Source organism: Scyliorhinus torazame, chromosome 13 (assembly GCF_047496885.1).
Source record: "Scyliorhinus torazame isolate Kashiwa2021f chromosome 13, sScyTor2.1, whole genome shotgun sequence".
Classification (NCBI taxonomy): Eukaryota; Metazoa; Chordata; class Chondrichthyes; order Carcharhiniformes; family Scyliorhinidae; genus Scyliorhinus; species Scyliorhinus torazame.
The window spans coordinates 118695479-118710189 of record NC_092719.1 but is presented as its reverse complement, the minus strand read 5'-3'; the positions used below and the strand labels follow the sequence as shown (position 1 = coordinate 118710189).

Sequence of the window (14711 nt, the reverse complement as noted above, 5' to 3'; positions counted from 1 at the left end):
CACCAGAGGACGAAGAATTCTCACCAACGCTGCTGGCAGCTGCAAATTTGAGGAATCTCTCCCGCGCCCAGAACACTTGATATTAGCGCATGGGACGCGTGGCCTGCTCTCTGCCGCCAACTCTCGGTGGGAGGACTCAATGGTTTTCTGAAAAAAACTGGCCCTAGACATCCCGCTGACGTCAGGAGGAGGCTGTCCACCCCATTGGGCTCTGGGCCTGTGCACTGCTTGATCCGGCACGCATGCGTGGGATGGTCAGCAACCTCAAAAGTCCGTTGCTGCCGGCATTTCGAAATGCCGGTTGCAGCAGGCGGCATTCCTCCTGCGATCGGGAACACCGCGACCGAGCGTCACGACCCTCCCGAAACCTGCCCACGACCCACCCGCGGGTCTTGACCCTGAGTTTGAAAACCCCTGGCATATAGTGTACCTGCCTTTATTAGCCGAGGCATCGAGTTTAAGAGCAGGGAGGTTATGCTGGAACTGTATAAACCGTTGGTTACGCCACATTGTGTGCAGTTCTGAAATCCACATATAGGAGGGATGTGATAGCACTGGAAAGGGTGCAGAGGAGATGTATCAGAATGCTGCCCTAGCTGGAGAGTGTTAGTTATGAAGAGAGATTGGATGGACTTGATTGTTTTCCTTGGAGCAGAAGAGACTGCGGAGGGGAGATGATTGAGATGTATAACATTATGAGGGGGATAGATAGAGTAGACAGGAAGAAACTATGCCCCTTGGTGGAGGGATCAATGACCAGGGCTCAGAGGAACATACGAATTAGGAGCAGAAGTAGGCAATTCAACCCCTTGAGCCTGCTCAGCCATTCAATCAGATCATGGCTGATCTCTTCCTGGTCTCAAATCCACCTCCTCACCTGTTCCCCATATCCCTTTAACCAATCTTTTATCAGAAATATAGTTATCTCCTTCTTGAAACTACTTGATTACTCAGATTCCACTGCGCTATGGGGCAGCGAGTTCCACAAATTCACCACTCTCTGCGAGAATTAGTTCCTCCTCATCTCAGCTCTAAATCTACTGCCTCTCAACCTATATCTGTGACCTCTCATTCTAGATTCTACAAGGAGGAACATTTGGTCTACATTTACTTTATCAATCCCTTTTAGTATCTTATATACCTCGATCAGATCACCTCTCATCCTTCTAAACTCCAGCAAGTATAAACTCAAACTGTTTATACTCTCCCCATACGTCAACCCTTTCATCCCCGGAATCAATCTGGTGAACCTCCTCTGAATTGCCTCCGATGCCACCACATCCAGTATGGGGCTGGATGGAGGCGGCTTCTTGCAGGGGAACGAGTTTAGGGGCATTGCTGACAGTGCTTCTGCTATTCTCGCCAGCCAAGCAACCCGCGAGCCCAGTGGTGGCGTCGGCCTTGAGGGTATGGGGGCAGTGGAGGCAGTGGTCACCAATTTGTGATAATCATAGGTTTGCAGTGGGGGTGGGGGTGGGGAGTTGCTGGAAACGAGGTTTCGGGGTAGGCGGCAGGCGGGGATTGAGTGTTTTGGGGATCTGTTCGTAAAGCAGCTGGAGGAGGAATATGAGCTGCCCAGGGGGAATAGTTTTAGGTACTTACAGGTCCGGGATTTTGTGAGGACGGAGGTGTCGTCCTTTCCCGGGTTGCCACCCTTGGGGCTGCAAGGTAAGGTTTTGTCGCGGGAGGGGCTAGCGGAGGGGAAGGTGTCCGAGGTCTACAAGGAGCTGATGGACTGGGAGGGAGCCCCGATAGGAAATGTTAAATGGAAGTGGGAGGAGGAGCTGGGAGGGGTGGTGGAGGCCGGGACGTGGGAGGAGGCTCTGTGGATGGTGAATGCGTCCTCGTCGTGTGCAAGGCTCAGTCTTATCCAGTTTAAAGTGGTCCACAGGGTGCATATGACAGTGGCTAGGATGAGTAGGTTTTTTGAGGGAGTTGAGGGTAGGTGTGGGTGGTGCGCGGGGCGGCCCGCGAACAATGTCCACTTGTTTTGGGCATGTCCGAAATTGAAGGGGTTCTGGCAGGGGTTTGCAGACGTAATGTCCGAGGTATTGGGGGTGAAGGTGGCCCCGAGTCCAGAGGTGGCGATATTTGGGGTGTTGGATGTCCCGGGAGTCCATGGGGCGATATGATTGAGATGGAGATGGATTTTGCTTGGGTGGAGGGACTCGGAGCCGTCGAAAGCGAAGGGTGTGGGTGAGTGACCTGGTGGAATTCCTGAGGTTGGAAAAGATCAAGTTCGTCTTGAGATGGTCGGATGATGGGTTCGCCCGGGGGTGGAAGCCGTTCATTTACTTTTTTAAGGAGGACTGATGTGTCAGAAGAGGGGAAAAGAGGGCTAAAAATAGTGGAGACAGGACGGGAGGAGGGGAAGGGCAGGAGGGGGTATGGGTGCTGATTATTTATTATGTTGTATAATTTTGCTTCTGCTCTTATTTGTTTTGTTTGTTGTTTATATAAATACCTTCATAAAATATATTTTTTTAAAGAATGGTTAGGTGGTTGTTTTTGATCGGCGCCGACTTGATGGGCCGAAGGGCCTTTTCTATGCTGCATGACTCTATGACTGCCCTGGCACTGCCCCCAGGCATTGCCCTGCTTAGTCTGCAGGCTTGGAAATAAATCTGTTTTCAGGTAGTCTGGCTTCAGACTCATTCTTTCCTCAAATGCGATTATTGAATAGAATAGAATGCACTGTCTGGAAGCCTGTTGGGAACAGATTGAATCCTGGCTTTCAAAAGGGAATTGGACCCCAAGAGACAAAAATTAGCAGCGCTAAGGTGAAGAAAATGGGGGAACGGGGCTAGGGAGGTGAGTGGCTCTAACAGAGAGTGGCATAGATACACTGGGGCAAATAGCCGCCCTACATTCTGTAACCTGTCTATGATTTGATGTCCATTCTTAGCTGCCCTCCCCAAGGCGATTGGGAAATGAACAGACTGCGCAACAACCAATGGCATGATTCTGGACTGTCAGTCAATCTGGTTTTGTTCCCTATCTCCAATATTTCTACAAGTAGAACAGAAAACCAAGCTGCTAATGTCCTGATGACTTTTGCTCCCAGCTGTGCCCCGGTGATTAATCTTCAACTCCCGGAGACGAGCTCAATCCTGGAGGGTTGGCAGCTCTACTCAATGTCAAACCATTGCACAGTCTATGTAACCATATCCAATCATTAGGAAAGACTGATCGATTCTTTATTACACCCTTCGTGACTATGAGCTGACCCACGCCCCTCTCTCTCTGACTCGTTTTTTCCTCCACAGCTCTGGTCCCAATCAGCTGTTCTCCTCCCTCTTCCGGCACATCGGGTTTCAGTTCCCAGAACACAAACACTCTCTCGCGGAATGTTCTTCCTATGAGCCCCCGAGCAACTATGATGAGGAGGAGGATGAGAAGGAAAGAGTACAAGAGTTCATGTGAGTCTCATTAATGTCTTTCATTTTCAATCTGTCAATTGTGAAATGGTAATTAAAATGAAATGAATTGCTTGCTGTGAAACATTCGTTCCCTGACACAATGGCAAAGCAAACATTTTATAATATTAGCACACACCTACTGTAGGATAACGTTTCAGTAATTGGTGATAAAGAATTTGCGTGAAAATCTCTCCGGAAATGTTGCCAGACCTCTTGATTGCTCAAGCATTTTCTATTTTTATTTTGGATCTCCAGCATCCACAGGATACCACTTTTGTTTTAAAATATTTGTCTGGAGTTCGGCAGCATTAATCGACTCCTAATAAATTACGGAACGGCTTCACCAAAACAGTACAGAGAAAAATCGGAGGAATGTATCAAATCTTTGGCTCAGGGCCTCCTTAGCTGTGCCACCTCGATGAGAGTGAGTGGGATGAATGGCAGAGCCATCTAAAGAACTCCACCCTAAAGAGGAGAAGGTTCACCACAGCAACCTGTATTTTTATAACACGTTTAATGAAGTGACATATCCCAAGGCACATCATCAAAATATAATCAAATAAAATCTGATTCGGAGCCACATGAGGAGTCATTAGTTGAAGGTGATCAGAAATTTGGACAAAGAGGTCGACTTTAAGGAGTTTCTAAAAGGTGGAAAGGGAGGTAGAGAGGGAAACGCAGGCTTCGGGCCTAGATGACTAAATATATGGCAACCAATGAGGTAGTGATGTAAATCGTGGAAGCATAAGGGGTCAGAATGTGAGAATTGGAGGAACACAGATATCTGTGGGGGATGTGGGATGGGATGGTAAGACAGGAGGAGGTGACAGAGAGAGAGTGATGGGTAAGGCCATGGAGATATTTGTAAACCTGTGGTAAAGCAATTAACGTTCTGCCATCTCACTGTGCGAAATGTTATTCTCAGGGTGTATGCGGCGTTGAAAGGGAGGGCATTTATTTCTCATATTAGTTGCCCTTCAAGGTGCTGGTGCGGTTTGAAAAAAACTGAGAGGTTTGCTAGATTACTTCAGAATGTAGTCAAGAGTCAATGCTGTTGATCTGTAGTTGGAGTCACATATGGACCATTGGGTAAGTATGTCAATATTGCACTCTGAAAGAGCATTTGTGTTAATCCCGACTCTATGGGCGGGATTTACCAACCACACTGAAGTGTTGGGTGCTCTGAGATACAGATGAACCAACACGGTTGCGATTGGTTTAACGCAGTTTTATTCCTTTAAACTATTTATATAACAAACTTGGTACTCAGCACGTGGTGACTGTGTGAGTGTCTGGCTTTGAGGTCCTTGCCCTGTGCCGTCTCCTGATGGACTGCCCAGGAAGTGTCATGTTTCTTGTTTTGTACTGTGTATGCTCTTGTCTGTGATTGGCTTTCGTGTTATGTGTGCTAATTGGTCTGTTGGTCTGTCTATCATTATGTATGTGTGTATGTGCTGTGATGTTCACTTGAATATCATGACATCCCCCTTTTTTACAAGATTATGTGCCTACGTGGTTATAAATAGAAATGTGTACTGAGTGCAGCAAAATGTGTGTGTGTAATATTTACAGCATGTACATGGGGCTTAACTATATACAAGGGGCGATGTCGGGTGTGACATACTAACGAGGTTGTACCATAACAAAAAAAGTGTGGAAATGTGGAACGATAAAATGAATGCCTGTAACAAGAAGAACATAGACATGTTAAAACAGTGGTTGCATGAGTTCAATGTGTAAACAGTCTCATAAGTCCAGTCCAGTAGGTGGGCGGCGAATTCGGGTTGACCGCCTCAAGGGTGGGTTGGGAACCACCGGCTGAGGTGCGGGCCTGGCCACGGGCGGCGACGGAAGGGGCATGGTAGCAGGCAGCTCCACGAAGTCGCTATCAGGAACCACAGGAGGATACGCCGTCAGTGTAAGGTCTCGTTGCGAGCGTGGAAGAAGGCGAAGAGAACGGCGATTGCGCCTACACATGGATCCATCAGGTATGCGTACCAGGAACGAGCGGCGAGCCACGCGTCGGAGAACTTCGGCAGGTGCTGACCAGCCACCTTCTGGTAGGTGGATGCGAACGTCGTCTCCAGGGGCCAGGGCGGGAAGATCAGTGGTCCGCGTGTCATATGACCTCTTCTGGAAACCGCGCTGCAGTTGCATTCTATGCAGTACCGGAGCATGGTTTATTGTTGGTGCCAGGATGGAAGGCACAGTGGTCCTGAGGGAGCGACCCATCAGCAGCTGTGCTGGTGAGAGACCAGTGGCTAGTGGAGCCGAGCGATAGGCCAGCAGGGCGAGGCAGAATTCCGACCCGGCATCAGCAGCCTTGCAGAGGAGCCGTTTGGCAATGTGAACGCCCTTCTCCGCCTTTCCATTTGACTGGGGATGCAGAGGGCTGGACGTCACGTGTGTGAAGCCATACGAGGCAGCAAACAATGACCATTCCTGGCTGGCGAAACAGGGCCCATTGTCCGACATGATAGTCATCGGAATGCCGTGGCGAGCAAAGGTGTCTTTGCAGGCCCTGATGACAGCAGTCGACGTCAAATCGTGCAGGCGTATGACTTCTGGGTAGTTGGAGAAGTAGTCAACTATGATGACATAGTCCCTGCCGAGCGCGTGAAATAGGTCGACACCCACCTTCGCCCAGGAGAACGTCACCAGCTCATGGGGCAGAAGCGTTTCAGGAGGTTGCGCCGGCTGAAACCTTTGGCAGGTTGTACAGTTGAGCACCATGTTGGCAATATCGTCACTGATGCCCGGCCAGTATACCGCCCTCTCGGGCCCTCCGTCTGCACTTCTCGACCCCCAAGTGGCCTTCGTGTAGTTGATCGAGAACCAGCTGGCGCATGCTGTGCGGAATCACAATCCGTTCTAGCTTCAGAAGGACGCCATCAATGATGGCCAGGTCGTCTCGGACATTGTAGAACTGCGGGCACTGCCCTTTGAGCCATCCTCCCGTCATGTGGTGCATCACTCGCTGCAGAAGGGGGTCGGCTGCCGTCTCTCGGCGAATACGGGCCAGACTGGAGTCATCAGCTGGCAGATTTGCCGCTGTAAAAGCCACCTGTGCCTCGACCTGACATACGAACCCCTCCGCATCTGGCAACCTGCTCACTGCTCTGGATAGGGCATCCGCCACGATGAGGTCCTTCCCTGGGGTGTAGACCAGTTGGAAGTCGTACCTCCTGAATTTAAGTAGGATGTGCTGGAGGCGAGGGGTCATCTCGTTCAGGTCCTTGTTTATTATGCTGACCAGGGGGCGGTGGTTAGTTTCGACAGTGAACCGTGGAAGACCATATACATAATCATGGAACTTGTCTAAACCGGTTAGCAAGCCCAGGCACTCCTTTTCGATCTGCGCGTAGCGCTGCTCTGTGGGGGTCATGGCTCGCGATGCATAGGCAACTGGGGCCCATGATGCCATGTCATCCCACTGCAGGAGCACTGCCCCAATGCCGGATTGGCTGGCATCAGTCGAGATTTTGGTGGCACGAGACGTTTCAAAGAACGCCAATACCGGTGCAGTGGTGAGTTTGAGTTTGAGCTCCTCCCATTCCAGCTGGTGTGTGTGTTGCCACTGGAACTCTGTGGACTTTTTGACGAGGTGGCGCAGAGCCGTCGTGTGGGAGGCAAGGTTGGGAATGAACTTCCCCAGGAAGTTGACCATGCCAAGGAAGCGTAGCACTGCTTTCTTGTCGGCCAGCTGCGGCATGGCTGTGATGGCGCTCACCTTGTCTGTATCCGGATGGACCCCTGACCAGGAGGTATGGTCCCCCAGGAACCTCAACTCGGTCTGGCCAAAGGAACACTTGGCTCGGTTGAGGCGCAGGCCGTTTTCCCGTATGCGGGCAAAAACGCGTTGGAGACGATATATGTGCTGTGGTGTGGTGGACCAGATGATGACGTCGTCCACATATACGCGCACCCCTTCGATGCCTTCCATCATCTGCTCCATGATCCTATGAAAGACCTCGGATGCCGAGATGATGCCAAATAGCATCTAGTTGTAGCAGAACCTGCCAAAAGGGGTCTTGAAGGTGCATAGCTTTCGGCTGGAGGGATCGAGTTCGATCTGCCAAAACCCCTTAGAAGCATCCAGTTTCGTAAATATTTTCGCCTGGGCCATTTCGCTGGTGATCTCCTCCCGTTTGGGTATGGGATAATGTTCCCTCATGATATTATTATTGAGGTCTTTGGGGTCAATACAGATGCGGAGCTCGCCAGAGGGCTTCTTGACACACACCATGGAGCTGACCCACGGCGTGGGCTCCGTGACTCTGGATAGGACCCCTTGGTCCTGGAGATCTTGCAGCTGCTGCTTGAGGCGGTCTTTAAGTGGCGCAGGAACCCTGCGAGGTGCGTGAATGACCGGGATGGCGTCCGGTTTGAGGCGAATTCGGTAGGTGTATGGCAGTGTTCCCATGCCCTCGAATGCCTCCTGGTTGTGGGCGAGGAGCGATTGGAGCTGTGCGTTGAACTCTGCATCCGGGAAGTCAGATGTGCCGTCTGGAGAGAGAGAGAGTGGACTCGTTGCACGAGGTGGAAAACCTTGCATGCCTGTGCGCCCAGCAGCGAGTCCTTCGATGAGCCGACTATCTCAAACGAGAGTGTGGCCGTGTGTGTGTTGTGTGTCACCTGGAGCTGGCAGGATCCCATAGCCGGGATAATGTTCTCGTTGTAGTCGACCATCCTGCACCGGGACGGCCGGATTGGTGGTCTGACCTTCATGGCGTAGAAGGCGGACCATGCTATGAGGTTGGCGGAGGCGCCAGTGTCCAGGCGGAAAGTGATCGGCGATCGGTTGACTATCAGGGTGGCACACCATTCATTACCCGGATTGATTGTGTTGACCCGGTTCCCATCAATGACCACAACCCGGAAGGCGTCTTGGTCATCTGTGTCATCGGTTTGGATGTCGGAATGTGAAGGCTGAATGATCCGCACGTTCCTGCGAGATTGTCGGAGATGCGGAAGATCAACAGGTTGAGCGGCTCGACAGTAAGTAGCGTAGTGGCCCACCTTGCCACAGCGTAGGCATTGTTGGGTTTTTGCGGGACATTGCCCTTTTAAATGTGCAGCTCCACAGTTGCCGCATGTTGTGACATCATGGCATTCGTTACGCCACTGCGCATGCGCAGTTCGGTCTTGCGTCGACGCGCCTGCGCATCACGTCCCTCAGTGTTGCCGTAGGTTTTGGCGCGCACAAGCGCGCGGGAGGTCTCGAAAAGAGCACGAAACGGCCGCCCTTGTCCGGTCTGCGGACCAGGAAAAACTCGATCGCCTGGACCCGATCGGCCTCGTGGGGAACCTGGCTCGCCCATCCGGTTGCGTAGGACCCACTCCGCGCCAATTCGGTCGCCTGAAATTGGGCATAGCGGCTAGTCGCGTTCTCGTGCAGGACACAGGCTTCAACTGCAGGTGCTAAGGTCAGGCCTTTTATTTTTAGAAGCTGCTGGCGTAGGCTGCCGGAGGCAACCCCAAAAGTGATCTGGCCCCGGATCATGGACTCTGAGGTGGTGTCGTAACCGCAGGACTGCGCGAGTATGCGGAGATGCGTCAGGAAGGACTGAAAGAGTTCATCCTTACCTTGCAGGCGCTGCTGGAAGACATACCTCTCAAAGCTCTCGTTGACCTCAACGTTGAAGTGTTGGTCGAGCTTGAGGAGGACCGTGTCATATTTAGATTTGTCCTCGCCTTCCACGAACACCAGGGAGTTGTATGCATGGATGGCGTGCTGACCTGCGGTGGTGAGGAGGATGGCGATCTTCCTTTTGTCCGAGGCGCCCTGTTTTTCGTTGGCTTCCATAAAGAGTTTGAAGCGCTGCTTGAACAGCGTCCAATTTATGCCAAGGTTCCCAGTGACTTGCAACGGCTGCGGTGTGTTGACGGTGTCCATGACGCAGGATGGCAGATTTGTGGGTAGGTTTGGATTCACTTCTGGTACCATGAAGTGTTGGGTGCACTGAGATACAGACGAACCAACACGGTTGCGATTGGTACAACGCAGTTTTATTCCTTTAAACTATTTATATAACAAACTTGGTACTCAGCACGTGGTGACTGTGTGAGTGCCTGGCTTTGAGGTCCTGGCCCTGTGCCGTCTCCTGATGGACTGCCCAGGAAGTGTTGTGTTTCTTGTTTTGTACTGTGTATGCTCTTGTCTGTGATTGGCTGTCGTGTTATGTGTGCTAATTGGTCCATTGCTCTGTCTATCATTATGTATGTGTTTATGTGCTGTGATGTTCACTTGAATATCATGACACACACCACCGTGTGTTTTTCGTTGTTGGATCAGCCCGCCAGCGGGATCTGCCAGTCTTCCATTCTGTGGGAGGGGTGGCATTGGTGTTAATCAGCCGGGGGTTTCCTTGCCATCTGATGCCATCATGTCCAGCATCAATACCCAGGATAAATCCCACCAAACTCAATACTGAATGCCACCTCTGTTGGTTTTGTTCTGTTTTTGGTACAGTGCACACCTTGTGATGGTGATAGCTGCTTCTGGACATTGAGTAAAAGTTATGACTATGGTAGGCTGTGGGATTGCTCTCCCAGTTCTGGCACAAGAACCTAAAATGTTAGTAAGGAGGACTTTGCAGAGTTGACTGGGCTGCGTGTGCCTTTATCTTGTCCGATGCCTCGACATATGCTGCATAGTCTGTGTGCATTTTAGCCTTATTATTGCATCACATGGCAGTTTTGATAACAGCCGAGTGACCTGGCAGCAGGTCCCACAACATTAGGGCCGGCAAATCCCTCCTGTTGTCTTTGGGATTAGAGATTAAACAGAGACCTCGGACTGGATTTTGCTGTTCGATTCCAGTTCACAATCCCGTCTCCGACACCAGCATGACTTGAAGCGCAATTTGCACTACGTCAGGGTCTTAATGACTTGAGAGATGGGTCTGCTATCCAATTAGGGGCCAGGAGAACGGGAATGGAGGTGGGACACCAAGGAAAGGGCCCATGTTCTGACTCTGTGCGGAATGAGAAAAGTGAGAGGATCCTCATGTTCTAAGTGGCTGGACAAATAGAGAGAGAAAACTGGGATCTGGGTTAGTGTAGGGAAAAGTTGGTTCCTAAAATGATACTGCTGCTCAGTGCCGTTTTATCCAAACTTTCAATGTTTTGTATTAAATGGAACCATTTCAGTGCTGCTGTTCCACCTGGCTGGAGTTGGTCAGCTTTTCACAGAGCTCTGATGACCATACACTCCCATTGAAATCTCGAGAAGTCAGAATGTGAGTTCTTAATGAGCTTCCTAATGACCTAAACACACCCAACCGTGGTAGCACAGCCACTTTAAGGGGGTGGGATCAATGAACCATGTGACCAGCTTGGGGCCAATCGTGCAGGAACACAAACTCCAATGGGGAGTTTGTGCGGAGCCCAAGGAGCAGGACCTGGGCAGTGTGGATCCCGAAGCCCAAATGTTCAGATCTGTTATATTGTGTTCTGTGCCTGTTACTTATTTAACTTTGTCTTTCATCAATAAGCCCCTTGTCAACTATTGGAAGCCTCCAGTGTTTGTCTCGAGCCACCATATTGGTGACGAGGTAAAAAAGTTTGAACAAAGCTGACAGACGTCAGAAATTGAAGGGGGAAGGAAAGAACAGTTGAAAAAATAAAGAAGCTCCAATGAAAATCATTAAGCCTATCATCGGCAAACTAAACCCATTTGATCAAGGGGCTGAGGATTGGAGTCAGTACATCGAACGGTTCCATTATTTTTTTAGCACTATCGGGGAGGACAAGCAGAAGGTGATCCTTCTGACAGTTTGCAGGCCCCAAAAGTATAATATAATTAGGAACCTCACATCCCCGACTCAAAGAACTTTGATCAAATAGTTAAGCTGGTCAAAAAACACTTCAACCCAAGGCTCTTGATTATCCTCCAACTCTGCAGTGAGAGATCATGAAGAGTCCATCTCAGGCCTCATTGCCAGGCTTCGCTAGCTCACTGAGCACTGCGAGGTCGGGACCACGCTCAGTGACATGTTGTTCGAGCGACTGATTTGTGGGATCCATAACCTCAATATCCAGAAGAAATTCCAGGCTGAAACCGCCATAACGTTGGAAAAGGCAGCCGAGATAGCTCAGACAACAAGAGTGTGTGAGGAAGGCGCCACTGAGCTTCAAAGCGAGCCTGAAGGAGAAGTCAATCAAATATGTGGCGCTATGGCTGCAAGATGCATGGCAGGATCAACAGGCACAGCACTAACATTGACCCTCTTCGGGCGAACTTTATTTTCTCAAGACTGAGAAACGCAGCCATATCACTAACCCAGGTCCCTGATTTCAGGGGCTTCGAGTCTCTCCACATTAACCATATCCAGCTCCGGGCTAACAGAGAGGCAAAGGTCAAAACGTCAGCCTCTCTCGCCCACTGGACTCCCGGCTCTTCCGACACTCCAAAGATCGCCACCTCTGGACTCGGCACCACCCTTGTTTTAAGTACCGCGGACATGACATAAGCAAAACCTTGCCAACGTCCTCTAAGCTTCGGGCATGCCCAAAACATGTGAACATGATTTGCTGGCCCTCCCTCGCACCTCTGTCCTCTATCCCAAAAACTTGCTCATTCGGGCCACTGTCATGTGTGCCCGGTGGACTATCTTAAATTGTATCAGGCCGAGCCTGGCACATGATGAGGATGTGTTAACTCTGCCTACGGCATCCGCCCACAGACCCGCCTCTATCTCCCCCCCCACCCCCTAGCTCATCTTCCCTCTTGCCCTTTAGCTCCTCTATCTGAGTTTCCTCCGACTCCATAAGTTCTTTGTAGATATCCAATACCTTTCCCTCTCCCACCCCCGTTCTGGAAAATACCCTGTCCTGTATCCCCCGTGGCGGTAGGAGTGGAAAGGTTGGAACCTGCCTTCTCAAAAAATCCGGTACCTGCAGATACCTAAACCCATTCCCTGCTGGCAGTTCAAAATTTCTCCTCCAAATCCTTCAAACAGGGGAAGCTCCCATCTATAAATAAATCTCCCATCCTCTTGATCCCTGCTCTCTGCCAAATCTGAAAGCCCCCATCCAGCCGTCCCGATATGAACCGATGGTTGTTGTAAATCGGGGCCCAGACCAATGCTCCCTCCGCTCTCCTATATTTCCTCCACTGCCCCCAGACTCTCAGGGCCGCTACCACCACCGGGCTTGTGAAGTACCGGGCCGGCGAGAACGGCAGAGGTGCCATTATCAGTGCCCCCAGACTTGTGTCCTTGCATGATGCCGCCTCTACAAGCTCACACACCAACCCCCCCCCCCACTACCCACTTCCTAATAATGGTTCTATTTGCCGCCCAGTAATAGTAAACGTTCGGCAGCGCCAGCCCACTCTCCTCCCGGCTACGCTCCAGCAACACTTTCTTCACTCGCGGGGTTTTACCCACCCACAGAAAGCCCAAAATCACCCTATTTCCCTGTTTAAACAGGCCCTTGGATAAAGATGGGGAGGCACTGAAAAACGAACAGAAATCTGGGGAGGACCGTCATTTTCACGGTCTGTACCCTCCCCGTCAGTAACAGCGGGAGCATGTCCCATCTCCTAAAGCCCTCCTTCATTTGCTCTACAAGCCGGGACAGATTTAACTTGTGCAGTGTCTCCCATTCCCGTGCCACCTGGATTCCCAGCTACCGAAAGCTCCTTCCTACCATTCTAAACGGCAGCTCTCCCAATCTCCTATCCTGCCCCCTCGCCTGGATCGCAAACATCTCACTTTTCCCCATATTCAATTTATACCCCGAAAACCGACAGAATTCCCCTAAGATCCTCATAATCTCTCCCCCCCCCTCCCCCAATGGGTCAGAAATATACAGGAGCAGGCCCCCCCCCCCCCCACCCCCGGTCTGTTCCAGTTCCTAGAAGCTCTTAATGCCTTTGCAAATGGCTCTATGGCCAGAGCAAACAACAGTGGGGGGAGGGGACACCCTTGCCTTGTCCCCCCGGTGCAGCTTAAAATAGCCCGACATCAGCCGATTCGTACGCACACTTGCTACTGGTGCCTGATACAGCAACCGCACCCAATCAATGAAGCCCTTAGGAGCCTTCTATCATTGGCCGTAAGTTGCCTGTCCTTCGCAAGCCCCCTCTGGCCTTCCCCTATCACCTCCGGAACACAGTCTTTTATCCTTGTGGACAATATTTTAGCCAACAGTTTGGCGTCCACACTCAATAGGGAGATTGGCCTGTATGACCCGCATAGCTCAGGGTCCTTCTCCTGCTTCAGAATCAATGAGATCGAGGCCTGCGACATTGTTGGGGGAAAGGACGCCCTGCTCCCTTGCCTCATTAAATGCCCTCGCCAGCAGTGGGCCCAACATCTCTGAGAACCTCCTGTAAAATTCCACTGGGTAGCTGTCCGGTCCCGGGGCCTTACCCGACTGCATGGCCTCCACCCCTCCATTATTTCCTCAATTTCAATTGGGGCCCCCAACCCTTCCACCAGTCCTTCCTCCACCTTCGGGAACTTCACCTGACTCAGGTACTTCCTCATCCCCTCCAACCCAACTGGGGGTTCTGACTCCTATAGCTTGCTATAAAACTCCTTAAACACCCCATTCACCCCTACTGGGTCCAAGACCTGCTCCCACTTCTGTTTGTTACTCTCCCTATCTCCCTGGCCGCCTCCGTTTCCCTCAGCTGATGTGCTAGCATCCTACTGGCCTTCTCCCCGTACTCATATACCGCCCCCCTCGCCTTCCTCAATTGCTCCACCGCCTTCCCTGTCAGTGACAGCGGGAGCATGGGAGACATTGCACAAGCTAAACTTGTCCCGGCTTGTAGAGCAAATGAAGGAGGACTTTAGGAGACGGGACACTGACAGGGAAGCTACAGCCCAAACTCCACCTGTAGCCTCCGCCGCTCCTTCAGTAACCCCGCCTCCGCGGCGTCCGAATATCTCCTATCCACCTGGAGTATCTCCCCAACCAGCCTATCCATCTCTGCTCATTCTTTCTTTTCTCTATGGGCCCATATCGAGATTAACTCCCCCCTAACCACTGCCTTCAGGGCTTCCCACACCGTTGCTGCCGAGACTTCCCCCGTATCATTTATTTCCAAATAGTTCTGGATGGACTTGCTCACCCGCCCACAGACCCCCTCATCTGGTAATAGTCCCACATTCAACCTCCATAGCGGGCACTGCCCTCTCTCCTTACTCACCCGTAAATCCACCCAATGTAGGGCATGGTCCGACACAGCGATCGCCGAATACTCGGTATCAACCACCCCCGCCAGTAACGCCCTGCTCAGGATAAAAAAGTCGATCCGAGAATACATTTTATGCACAT

General features: G+C 51.2%; 1 protein-coding gene across 4 annotated transcripts in view; it reads left to right on the top strand.

Moving 5' to 3' along the window:
* grip2b (glutamate receptor interacting protein 2b) overlaps positions 1–14711 on the top strand; it is a 324567-nt gene that overhangs the window by 197292 nt on the left and 112564 nt on the right. For 3 of the 4 annotated variants that reach the window (XM_072472104.1, XM_072472103.1, XM_072472102.1), the window contains one exon: positions 3267–3419. The exons of the other annotated variant lie outside the window; for it this stretch is intronic. In XM_072472104.1, coding sequence (XP_072328205.1) covers positions 3267–3419 — 153 coding nt within the window. The remainder of the gene's footprint in view (positions 1–3266; positions 3420–14711) is intronic. 4 annotated transcript variants of the gene reach the window in all.